The sequence below is a fragment of the Phacochoerus africanus genome, chromosome 14 (genome assembly GCF_016906955.1).
Source record: "Phacochoerus africanus isolate WHEZ1 chromosome 14, ROS_Pafr_v1, whole genome shotgun sequence".
NCBI lineage: Eukaryota > Metazoa > Chordata > Mammalia > Artiodactyla > Suidae > Phacochoerus > Phacochoerus africanus.
In genome coordinates, this window is record NC_062557.1 from 5,107,779 (window position 1) to 5,120,341 (window position 12,563).

Consider the following 12,563-nt stretch of genomic DNA (forward strand, 5'->3'; position numbering starts at 1 on the left):
TACAGCTGCCGGCCTGCACCACGGCCATAGCAACGTGGGATCCAAGCTGCGTCTGTGACCTACCTCACAGCTCACAGCAGTGCTGGATCCTTAACCCACTGAGCGGGGCCAGGGGTCAAACCCGCATCCTCATGGATGCTAGTCAGGTTCGTTAACCGCTGAGCCACAGCAGGAACTCCATGTCTTAGTATTTTTAAATAATAGAATGGTATTACATGGATTTCATATTTTGGTGACATGGTGATAGCAGCCATTGCTGAAATATGAGGCTTTGATGATCAGGCCACTTTAGCCCTTACTTCAGCGATGTAGCCCTTTGGCCCGATAACTAACTTGTTATTACTCCAACAGAATGGAATCTGTTTATTTCCATGGAGTTTTGAGTGGCAATAACCAGCCTTCTATGCTGGATGATATATTTTTTAGAGGAAGGAGAGTATTTCTTTTTAGAGTCTGTATCTGTTTGCAGTGCCTCAGAAACATACAGGTTAAAAGGGTGGAGAAATATTAGAATCTGAGGTTACACCTCAGGCAGGTTATTTCAGACAGGCTTCTGTCTAAGATGTAAACATTAAAATTTTTTCCTCCATCCTGTAAAATTTCCATTGCTTTTTTTTCAACTTTGACGATATTTAAATAAGAGAAACAAGTCATATACTCTTAAATATTTGGTATTACAGCATTTTGGGGAGATTTTCATAATTCAAGTTCTTGAATAGGCAATATATTCACACATTTCAAAATTCCAAAAGTATAAAATCTTGGAATTCCTGTTGTGACTCCGTGGGTTAAGAACCTGACTCGTATCCATGAGGAGGTGGGTTCGATCCCTGGCCTTGCTCAGTGGGTTAAGGATCCCCCTGTTGCCAGTAGCTGTGGCACAGGTTAAAGATGTGGCTCGGATCGGCATTGCTGTGGCTGTGGTGTAGGCTGGTAGCTGCAGAGCTGTGGCTCCAATTCACCCCTAGCCTGGGAACTTCATATGCCGTGGGTGCGGCCCTAAAAAGACTACGTATGCATATATACATATAAATGAAATATACGTCCTTATATGTGTCAAATCCTCGATGGTGGTAACCTCCCCACCACCCACATCCAGGCTCAGATCTCTGGTGCAGGTGGTTTCTCAGAGGCTTCGTGCAAACACAGGCAGATGTGTGTTTCTTTTGCCCTCGTTTTCACACAGATGGTTGTATTTCATACACATTGTTCTGCCCATTCCATTTTTCATTCCATAGCTCGGTCCCTCCCAGTCCGTAGGCCTTTCTCGGTCTTGACAGGTTCCTGGGTGCACTGGTTATGGGTATAACCCACCCCCGTTGACCTGCTTGTAGGTTTTTTCCAACCTTGGGGTAAGAAAAACAAGGCTTGGTAGCAATAAGCACGTGCTGAGTCCTTCTGACGTGCCAGGAGCCGTCCCGAGCCCTTGAGTAGGTTTTTGAGTTGGTCCTCGAACCAGAGCATGTGCAGCTGCTCTTGCCATGGTCATCGTGCCAGTGGGGGCGCCCCCGCGGCAGGGCTGGTTGGGGCCCGGGTTTGGAATGTGGCCCCTGATGCCAGAATCCACCTCTGCCTTGTTTTTTTCTCCTTTTATTTGGAACCAGCTGCAGACGTGGAGAAGAGTTGAAGGAATGATACAACAGTCCTCTCCGCTCTTTGCTTGCAGCCCCAAATCGGCCACATACCTATCTGGTTTTTCCTGAGGGAGGGTTGCAGGCGCCCTGTCCCTTTATTCGCAAACACCTCTGCGCGTGTTTTCTGACCAAAGAGACTCACAGAACTGACGCAGATACCAGGGTGCGGATCAGGACGTTCGGGGCTCTTGTTTCTCTGTTATTCACAGTGTCCTTCGGAGGAAGAGCAGCCTGTGGGGGGCCCCGTCCCAGTGCAGGATGACCCCCGGGGCCATTTCCCTTTGGTCTCCCTTCATCCCCGGCGGCGCCTCTGTCCTCTGGCTCCTGTGACCTGGATGCTCAGGAAGAGTGGCGGCCGCGCTCCTGCTGAGGCTTGTTTCCCATGTTGGGCTGAATCAGGCGTTACCACGAGTTCTGTCAGCTGGTGGTTTCCAGCTGCCCCTCTTCCTGACCTGTCGCCTTTCTGTCGGCGTGTGTGCCGTGTGTCCCAGTCCATTGCTGCTGCTTACCTCGCTGCTCACACTGGCCCGGACCTGGCCAGCGAGAGCGCCTCCTCGCTGCCGGCCGCGTTCTTGGGGCGCGTCCTTATCGTGCGGGGAGCCTGCCTTACTGCTTTTCTGTGCAGCGTGGTGTTCCGTGTTCGGCTGGCACTTCCTTAGCCCTGGCATCAGCCGTTTCTCCATGGTGTCCCGGGTCCTCCAGTGGAAGGTGGTGCCTGGAAACCCAGACGGGACCTCAGCTGGGCATCTGCCTCGCCTGCATCCCACCCGAGATGAACCTGGAATTATGTTCTTTGATAGATGACTGAGGGTACTTACAGAATAAAGACCAAGACATCAAATCACTGGGTCAGAAGTTATTTTGATAGATGTTGCCAAATTATCGCAGTATTTTATGTGGTGAGCCCCCCCTTTTTTTTTTTTTGTCTTTTTTCCATTTCTAGGGCTGCTTCCCGTGGCATATGGAGATTCCCAGGCTAGGGGTCGAATCAGAGCTGTAGACACCAGTCTACCCCAGAGCCACAGCAACGCGGGATCCAAGCCGCGTCTGTGACCTACACCACAGCTCACGGCAACACCAGATCCTTCACCCACTGAGCGAGGCCGGGGGTGGAACCCGCAACCTCATGGTTCCTAGTTGGGTTCGTTAACCACTGCGCCACGACGGGACCTCCCGTGAGACTCTTGAGAACGCTGCCTTGTCCCTCGTCGTAACTCTTCCCCTCGCAGTCGTCATTCCTTCGTGGGTCTGTTAGTGTGCTTACGTTACAATTTGTGCAATTGCCATAGGATCATTTCCTATGACTTCTTTTTAGATTTAGCCAGGAGAATTCAAAAAAAAAAAATGCTATTTCTTGTGTGTACAATTATACCTTACAAATTAAATAATGCTTTAAAAAAATTTTGTCTTTTTAGGGCCACACCCACGGCATATGGAGGTTCCCAGGCTAGGGGTCGAATCAGAGCCTGTGCCACGGTCATAGCAGCACCAGATCTGAGCCACGTCTGTGACCTGCACCACAGCTCATGGCAACGCCAGATGCTTAACTGACTGAGCAAGGCCAGGGATCACACCTGCATCCTCATGGATGCTAGTCGGGTTTGCTAACCGCGGAACCACGACGGGAACTCCGGAGTCCACTTATTTTTAAGAAAGATGAACTAGGAGTTCCCTGGTGGCCTAACAGGTACAGATCCAGCATTGTCACCGCCGTGATGTGGGTCGGTACCTGCCCCAGGAACTCCGTAGGCTGTGGGTGTAGCCATAAAAGTAAGAAAGAAAGAAAGATGAGCTGTGTTATCTTCCTGGAACCTGTTCTTCTAGAGTACTAGTTCTCAAACAAGGGAGCTTTTGCTCCCCAGAGGGTATTTGGCGGTGTCTGGAGACATTCTCGGCTCGGGGGTTGGGGCGAAGGTGGGGTGCTGTAAGCATCTACGGAGCAGAGGCCAGACATGCCACTGAATGACCTTCCAGCGTAGCAGTTATCCACCCCAAAATGTCAGTAGTTCCAAAATTGAGCAACTCTGTTTTGGGGAGTTCCCATTGTCGCGCAGTGGAAACGAATCCAACTAGGCACCATGAGGTTTCAGGTTTAATCCCTGGCCTTGCTCAGTGGGTTAAGGATCCGGTGTTGCCGTGAGCTGTGGTGTAGGTCACAGATGTGGCTCCCACTACCTGTGGCTGTGGTATATATAGGCTGGCAGCTGCATCTGCAATTGGACCCCTTGGCTGGGAACTTCCACATGCCTCGAGTGTGGCCCTAAAAAGCAAAAAAAAAATAAATAAATAGAGGATGGTTGTAAATACAGCATTATTTTACTTGGAAAATACTAATTTTAAAAGCAAAAGAGTTCCCGATGTGGCACAGTGGTTAACGAATCCAACTAGGAACCATGAGGTTGCGGGTTGGGTCACTGGCCTTGCTCAGTGGGTTAAGGATCTGTCATTGCTGTGAGTTGTGGTGTAGGTTGCAGGCGTGGCTCAGACCCTGCTTTGCTGTGGCTCTGGCGTAGGCCAGCAGCTGCAACTCTGATTCGACCCCTAGCCTGGGAACCTCCATATGCTGCGGGAAGCGGCCCTAGAAAACGCAAAAAGACCAGAAAATAAAAAATAAAAAAAATTTAATTAATAAAAAAAAGCAAAAGACAATTTCCTGCTTCTCTCATAAGAACATTGGAAATTACTTGCTAATTTGACATTTTTACTGTGGTCGGTTGATGTAGTTTTATCAGTAATTTCTGGCCATAAGACATAGTGCGCAGTTCTTTTTATTTGCACATAGATTGAGTTTGTTTAACCAAATGGAGAAAGAACAGAATCTTAAACATGGAGTAGTTTTAGCACCTTTTTCCTTGGCCTTCAGTACAATATTGCTTTTATTGAAAATTTTGAATCATTAGTGTTTTATCTTCTGGGCAAGCTCTTAGAAAATTTGGGGCATTTTGTGGTGTGTCTGCTGTGGTACAGCGGGTTAAGAATCTGGCTGCAGCGGCTTGGGTCTCTGCAGAGGCTCGTGTTTGATCCCCAGCCTGGTGCAGTGGGTTATAGGATCAATCTGGCGTTGCTGCAGCTGTGATTCGAATTCAGTCCCTGGCCTGGGAACTTCCATATGCTATAGGTGCGGCCACTGGGGGAAAAAAATCAGGAGCATTTTGTAAGCCTGTGTGGTCCTATTCATTTCTCTTGGGCCTATAATGAGGTCTATCTCAGGGATTAAACCGGGGAGGCACTGAATCCTAACCACTAGACCACCAGGAAACCCCTTGCCTGTGTTTTTCAGTAACCACCAGATTATGTTTCGTTTGCCCAAACCCCAAAGCCGGTTATGAGCAGAGAATGAGCAAACCAGGAGAAAGACTCCCCGGCCCCAACAGCCTTTTTTTTCTAGCCTTGATCCCAGCCGTGCCTGTTTCTCATTTCAAACTGACAGAAGTTTTTTGGGAGAGGTTGTGATGCTGGAAAGATGTTAACGGAATCGGGGTTCTTGTTCACGGCAGCCGAAGAATGAACTTGGAGAACACACAGGCAGCAACGTCTTTATTACAGGAAAGCAAATAGCTCGCAGGGCTGCTGGGCGGGGGGAGAAGAGCCACACACCCCCCATCGTCCTTTAGGGGGTTTTATCCCTTAAAGATGGGGGTTACCAACGTGGGGTCCAGAGAGATGTGGCCTTCTCCCATTGTCCTTGCTCAGTGACCTACATCAGTCCTCGTCCAGTAGGGCCCGAGGGGTGGTAACGTCCCGTAGATCTCATGCTTTCATGGCCCTTTTCTCCCTGTAAACTGAGTTAGGGATTCCTGTCCATCTGGGCGCAGGTGCACTCCCTGTGGTAAACAGGCCCGTGGGGATGGTGCCCCTCGGAGCCCTCGAGCCACGCGTGTTCATCAACAGCCGCATCAAAAGCGGCATCGAAGCCCAGGCTCCTCCAGTGAGTCTGCTGCCTCGGCCGGCTTACGGAAAAGCAGACGGGGTGCTGTGACGTCTTTTCTGCAGCAAACTAGACCCCATTTTCTGTGGATCTTCGATGAGGGATACTGGCTTGCAATCTTCCTCTTTTTTTACAGAGAAAAATGGTCAAGAAAGGGACCACATCCCTTAAAGAAGCGGGTAGGTCGATACAGCCACCGACCCACGTGGTCGCCTTTAAAGACAGAACTGGAGGGAGCCTTTCCCGATGGCAGTGGTTTACTTCCTCCCCCTTTTAGGTGATGCTTATGTGCAGAGCCTTTCTGACGACCTGGATTCAAGCAATTGTCTTTGTTTCTGGCATGGGAAGTCAGGAAATGTCTGTTGAAACGTCTCAGTAAAATTGTGTTGAATTCCACCTCGGCTAATTGTTCAGAAAGGGACACTTGTTCTCCGGGGTTTGCGGAGCCTGTAGATAGGACTCCGCTAAAACGGGCTGTCTGCGTGCGAATGGTTACTGACCCTGCACTTAGTCTCTCCCCTCCCCCACTACTAGTTTAATAGACATTTCAGAATAATAAAGAGCTTTCCGAAAGAAGTAGAACATTTAGCCTCTTCTGAAATATACTCCCCACCCCTGCCGAGGTTTATGGAGCTCCTTTTCCGGGTGAATTCCTATGTCCCTTTTGTATCCTGTAGTTTACTTTGTCCACTGATGGGCCTTTTTCACATGTAAATTTTGCAGTGAGATAAGAAGCCTCTACTTTAAGGACCAGTTAAATCAGGAAAAGATATGGACTTGTGGTTATTGTCTTCAACTTCCTGATTTTCAGGAAAGTAGTAGTGCACTTATCTGATAATAAGGTTCCATTGTCCCAATAAGGTCTCTTTGGAAGAAAACGAAGTACAGCCCGCTGTTTATCTGGCAGCCTTCCCCTGTATTTTCTACGGGAGTAGCATTTATTTACATTTCTTTTTTTTTTTTTTGTCTTTTTGCCTTTTCTTGAGCCGCTCCTGTGGCATATGGAGGTTCCGAGGCTAGGGGTCTCATCAGAGCTGTAGCCACCAGCCTACGCCAGAGCCACAGCAACGCGGGATCCAAGCCGCATCTGCAACCTACACCACAGCTCACGGCAACACCGGATCCTCAACCCACTGAGCAAGGCCAGGGATGGAACCCGCAACCTCATGGTTCCTAGTCGGATTCGTTAACCACTGAGCCATGACGGGAACTCCTATTTACATTTCTTTACCGGTGGAGTATTTCTGTCTCAAGTGGCATCTGAGGTGCCATCTCGGTGCGCTGTGCCGCTGAGATCTTTCTCGCTCGGCTCCTCTGTCCGCAGACCTGTGCTGGCCAGCGCGTGGTGAGGCACTTAGTCACCTGTGGCCCCTGAGCCCTTGAGCCTGACTGGTCCCAAATGAGAATTACTGTGTGCGCAGCACACACCAAATATGAAAACTTAGTATGGGTAAAAATGTCCAACACCTCTAATAAATTTGCATAGCGATGTATCAAAATGATAATGTTTTGGATATATTGGGTAAAATGAAAACTTATTAATGTCACCTATTTCTTCTGAACTGTTTAAAGTGGGTACAAGAAGGAGTTCCCCTTTTGGCTCTACAGGTCAAGAACTTGGCTAGCATCCATGAGGAGGTGGGTTTGATCCCTGGCCTTGCTCAGTGGGTTCAGGATCCAGTGTTGCTGCAAGCTGCTGGTGTAGGTCATAGATGCAGTTCAGATCTGGTGTTGTCTGTGGCTGTGGTGTAGGCCAGCAGCTGCAGCTCTCATTCCATCCGTAGCCTGGGAACCTCCATGTGCTGCAGGTGCCGCCCTAAAAAAATAAAATAGGAGTTCCTGACATGGCTCAGAGGTTAACGAATCCGACTAGTATCCACGAAGACACAGGTTCGGTCCCTGGCCTTGCTCAGTGAGTTAAGGATCCAGTGTTGCATGAGCTGTGGTGTAGGCCCACAGCCACAGCTCCAGTTGGACCCCTAGCCTAGGAACCTCCATGTGCCACAGGTGTGGCCCTAAAAAGATAAAAACAACAACAAGAACAACATAAAGAAAGGAAATAAGGTGGGTACAAGGAAGTGTGAGGTCATTGTCAGGGCCTACCTCCCCTGCCGTCGGCCCCTGCTGCTCTGGATGATGTTTCGGAGAGGCCCCGTCTTGGCTTGAGAGGGAGTCTGCGAGTTTTGAATCGTCTGCCGCTGCCACAGCGTTGCCACCACTTGCCGGAGCGGGGTTGTGGTCACTGCGTCTGCCTGGTGCTCTGCGACTAACCGGGCTCTTGTTTGGCTTTGCTAGTGATGATGGCCAAGGAGAAGCCCCCGATCACCGTGGTCGGAGACGTCGGCGGGCGCATCGCCATCATAGTGGTAGGTCGCGGCCTTCCGTCGGGCGCAGAGAGGCCTTCCCGGGCGGGCGTCCACTTTGGGAGCGCGTGTCCAGGGGCGACGAGGGGGGCGCTGCATTTAAATGGCTCCGTCTAGCCCGTCTCCCCCAAACGCCCTCAGGACAAGGAGTGGGAACTTGTAGCTAGATGAACGGGGGTTATGAGGAACTACAGGTGTAAAGCGAGAACCGCAGATGCTCTTGCAGATGAGCTCCGTTCTCTGGACGACCTTTGTCTTCAGGGGCCCAGGCTCGGTCGCACCCCCCGACCACTCGCTCTGAGGCCTGACGGGCTGTTCCATGGTCACCAATGGAAACGTGGGTCGGGTTCTCTGTTCCTTTTTTTTTTTTTTTGTCTTTTTGCCATTTCTAGGGCCACTTCCTGCAGCATATGGAGGTTCCCAGGCTAGGGGTCTAATCGCAGCTGTAGTCACCGGCCTAGACCAGAGCCACAGCAACGCGGGATCCGAGCCGCGTCTGCAACCCACACCACAGCTCACGGCAATGCCGGATCCTTAACCCACTGAGCCAGGCTGGGGATCGAACCCGCCACCTACTGGTTCCTAGTCGGATTCGTTAACCCGCCACGACGCCACGACGGGAACTCCAATCTCTGTTACTTTTAACAGGACCATTTGCCCCCCGCTCTGGATGTCTTTGCCGGGCCAGAGGGTCAGTCCCTTACGAGAGCTCCCTTTCTGTGTCCCCCTCAATGTGGGGTTCGTCACCGTGAAACTGGGAAAGGAGGCTTGGCATCCCCAGCCTGAGCTGCAGGTGTCCCACGTGACTGGAGGGCTGTGCCCCTCTTTGCCCTGACAGCTCCACAAAGCCCAGGGCCCGCAGCTCTGCTGCTGCTGGACGGCCGCTCCGTCCTTGACCCGGGCCGGCCGATGGCTCTGGTTTTCAAGGCGGAGCCTGCAGAGGGGCGTGTTTACAGACGAGGGGAGGGGGCGCCTTAAACCCGAGGCTGGTGTCTCCTCAGGACGACATCATCGACGACGTGGAGAGCTTCGTGGCCGCTGCGGAGATCCTGAAAGAGAGAGGCGCGTACAAGATCTACGTCATGGCCACTCACGGCATCCTGTCCGCCGAGGCCCCGCGCCTGATCGAGGAGTCCTCCATCGACGAGGTCTGTCCGGCTGCCCGCGGTCCGGGAATAGGCCCGCGACCGGTACCGCCCGCTCCCCTCCGGGGGCTGGGAGGCCGTGTGCGCGGTGGCGGCAGCCTGTCGGGGCGGGTGTACACGTAATTAGGAATGTGCATCGGGAAGAGTTGCCTTGTGTGCTTGAGTGTAGTTTGTGTTTCAGTGGGACCTGATAGCGTAGCAGCATCTCTGTCGAGGCCGGAGTTCTTCCCTGACGATAGGAAGGTCTGGCACGGGCGGGGCTCAGCCTGTCACCTCTGTGCACGTCAACCATGACCATGACCTTTTGGTTTTTTTTTGTCTTACTGCTTTTTAGGGCCACACTGTGCAATGTGGAGGTTCCCAGGTTAGGGGTCCAATCAGAGTTACAGCTGCTGGCCTCCGCCACAGCCATGGGGGGTCCGAGCCGCATCCATGACCTTTACCACAGCTCATGGCAACACCGGATCCTCAACCCACTGAGCGAGGCCAGGGTTCCTAGTCCGGTTCGTTTCCGCTGCGCCACGGCGGGAACTCCAGCCATGGCCTTCCCAAGCTTATGTTTTGAATCGTGTGCCATCTCCCTGGGGTAGAGTTGGTTTACTTTGTGTAAACTACTCAGCGGAGGGAGGCTTCTGTGGTTTGGTGCCTGGTCTGTGGGGACCAAGTGTCCCATGGGCGTTTCTGAGGGGCCCCATCACGGCACGTCCGTAACAGGGTTTCTCTTCCGTCGCTGCAACGACCAGGTGGTGGTGACAAATACTGTCCCGCACGAGGTGCAGAAGCTGCAGTGTCCCAAGATCAAGACGGTGGACATCAGTCTGATTCTGTCCGAAGCCATTCGGAGAATCCACAACGGCGAGTCCATGGCCTACCTCTTCCGAAACATCACCGTGGACGACTAGCTCTCCCCGTGGCCTCGACCCTGGCGCTCAAGGAAGCCATGTGCGCCGCAGGGCCGGCGGCTCTGTGCACGGTGTTCCCTTTCGGGGGAGGCGCGTGGTCTCTCTTGCGTTGCCAAGTCCGGTAGGTGGGAGGCGTTCAGCTCGCGGAGCGGGGGACAGCGATGATGCGTGAGTGGCCTTCACCGTCCCCGGGGTCATCCTGTTCCTTAAACAAAAGTTAGACATTTCCCTGTAGCGAATCTGAACGTCTCGCTGCTGTGGAAGCGGGCGCGAACGGCCGACACCGTGACTCCCTCAGGCTCCCTTAGTTGCTTCCACCACCGGGAACCCGCGTGTTGCTGCTGAACTAGGCTGGGGACGCCGAGCCCCCGGCACTGGTTCTGTCCCACCTGCCCTCTCGCTGGTCACCTCCACGCCCGTCTTTTGTAGAGACTCCTATTTTTCTTTGAGAACCCGCTCGCCAGCGGCCATGGAACAACGAAGCATTTACGGCGCTTCCCCTGGCGAGGACGTCAGGATAGAGACCCGCACCCCGTGTCCGGGCGTCTGCATCGCTCTTACGTTGCAAATAAAAGAAATTTGCTGTCTTGTGAGTCTCTTCTCCACGTTGCAGAGGTGCCCACTGACTGCAGGGTGACCCGGGTCCACCGCTGGCCCCGGGCCCCGGACGTCCGTCCCCTTCCGGGTTCCCACCCTGGGAGGTCAAATCCTGGTGAATAATGTATCTAAAGCCCCACTTTAAAAACAGGCCCAGCGCTGCTTTTTCTTGAGTGACAGATGACACTTGGGTCGGGTGCGTCGTATCGGGCTGCCCTTGGCCCTCCTGCCCGGCGTCTTCAAGTACGTGATCGTAATTCTAGTTCATGCCTCACACCCCAGGCGGGCCTTGCTGCACAGGTGGTGTGCACTGCACTGTACCTTTCGGTCTGGTCCGAGTCAGGACCGAATGCCCCGGGCGGGAGGAGTGTCCGCCCGGAAATGAGCTGGAGCCGCCTGAGGCCCTCTTAGTTCCTGTGAGCCCGTGAAGGGCAGTCGGCTGACTTGTACAGTTGTATTTCTTTGCAAGGAAGTTTCCTGGACATTTCTCTCCCTTTTCCAATGAGAAAAGCTCCCAGCCCACCGTCAAAACTTGGAGCCCATGAGCTTTCTCAAGCACACAAAGAACGTTGCCTTCTGAGAATAGTCCGAGGAGGAGAATTTTGAGGAAAGAACTTAATAAATCTGAAATGATTAGCGTGGTCATAGACAAAGAGCCGAGGACGTTTACTCGGGAGGCTGGTTCGGGCAGAGGGCCAGGGCTTTCTGGGCCTCTGTCCTCTGTTGTGAACGGGGAGGTTTGGAGTTGGAAGCCAAGGCCCTTTCTACCCCCAAATTCCATTTATACCTCCAGTTAGATGTTTCCTATGTCGCTAAGAGGGGAGGTTTTAGTGTACTTAACAAAAAAAAATTTTTGCTGGTGGGTTGTAGCAGCTGGATGTGGGATCTGTTCCCAGACCAGGGATTGAACCCAGGCTGCAGGTGGTGAAAGTGCTGATCCTCACGACTAGGCCACCAGGGAACTCCCGTAAACACACCTACTTAGCAAAAGCATTTGGTAAAACAGATTTCTTGGGATGAGAATTGGCGCTGATTAGAATGTGCTCTTTCCACGGGTATTGAGTGAGTCCTGATGTGTAGCCTGGCACACTAGCAAGTCTCAGGGAGAGGAAAGTGGGAACATGAGGGCTTGGGGACCTGACGTCCTGGCCGTAGCTAGTGTGGGAGGGCTGTCACATTGTTCTGCAAAGTCACTGAACACAGCATCAGTTAAACCCACCCACCTCAGCCGCACAGCTGATGCTCAGCCCTAAGGCTCTAACCTCAGCTGTGTGATCTGGCCTTACCTTTTATATGTAAGCACCTACGTGCACAAAAAACTACAAAGAATTTGTTCTTATATCAACAACCACCTGAAGGCCTACTGTGTGTCAGGCTCAGGGAGTTAATGGTGAACAAAAACCCTTGGGTGTTACCCTCATGGGAATCACATTGAACTCCATTTCTAGGAAACTGCTGTCTTGCGGGGGGGGGGGCAGGGGATGGACCTGACGGCTTCCAATGAAACCTTCAGACTAAACTGAAAATTATTTGCATTTGAAAAGTAGTAAGAGTAGTACCTCGTCACAAAATGTAGTCTTGGGTTTTCTTTCGCTTTCCTGAGTGTGAAAACTACCTGTCTTCTGGGGCAATCAAGCCTCAGCTGCTGAGAGCACCAAATTCCTCTAGTCCTGTCTCGTCAGTCGTGCCCTATAACCAGCAGAGATGTTGGCCCCTGACCCCAGGAGTCTGTGTTGAGATAAAGAGGCCAGAAGGGGTCAGCTGGTGGTTGATTGGAACTGCCTGAGAGGTAAGTGGTCTTCAGCCCAGTTCCCTCCTCTTCTGATTGAGCAGAGCCACAGCGAACTGTCCCCAAGGGGCCAAGGTCTCAGGACTGCATCCCTTAGATAAGTCCCCTGACTTGCGATGGGACCAGCTAAGACACTCAACGTAATGGCCATGAGGTCCCTTAAATGGTTCTTTGTGGCCCCCCAGGGGTGAGGGAATGGTGGGGT

At 52.2% G+C, this 12,563-nt stretch overlaps 1 protein-coding gene across 1 annotated transcript in view; it reads left to right on the forward strand.

The window, feature by feature from the left end:
- Positions 1–10,565, forward strand: part of PRPSAP1 (phosphoribosyl pyrophosphate synthetase associated protein 1) — a 30,407-nt gene extending 19,842 nt beyond the window's left edge. The window contains exons 8-10 of the mRNA XM_047757239.1: positions 7,858–7,928; positions 8,927–9,073; positions 9,814–10,565. Of these exons, the coding sequence (XP_047613195.1) occupies positions 7,858–7,928; positions 8,927–9,073; positions 9,814–9,972 (377 nt within the window). The 3' untranslated portion in view covers positions 9,973–10,565. The remainder of the gene's footprint in view (positions 1–7,857; positions 7,929–8,926; positions 9,074–9,813) is intronic.
- The last annotated feature ends 1,998 nt before the right edge of the window (positions 10,566–12,563 follow it).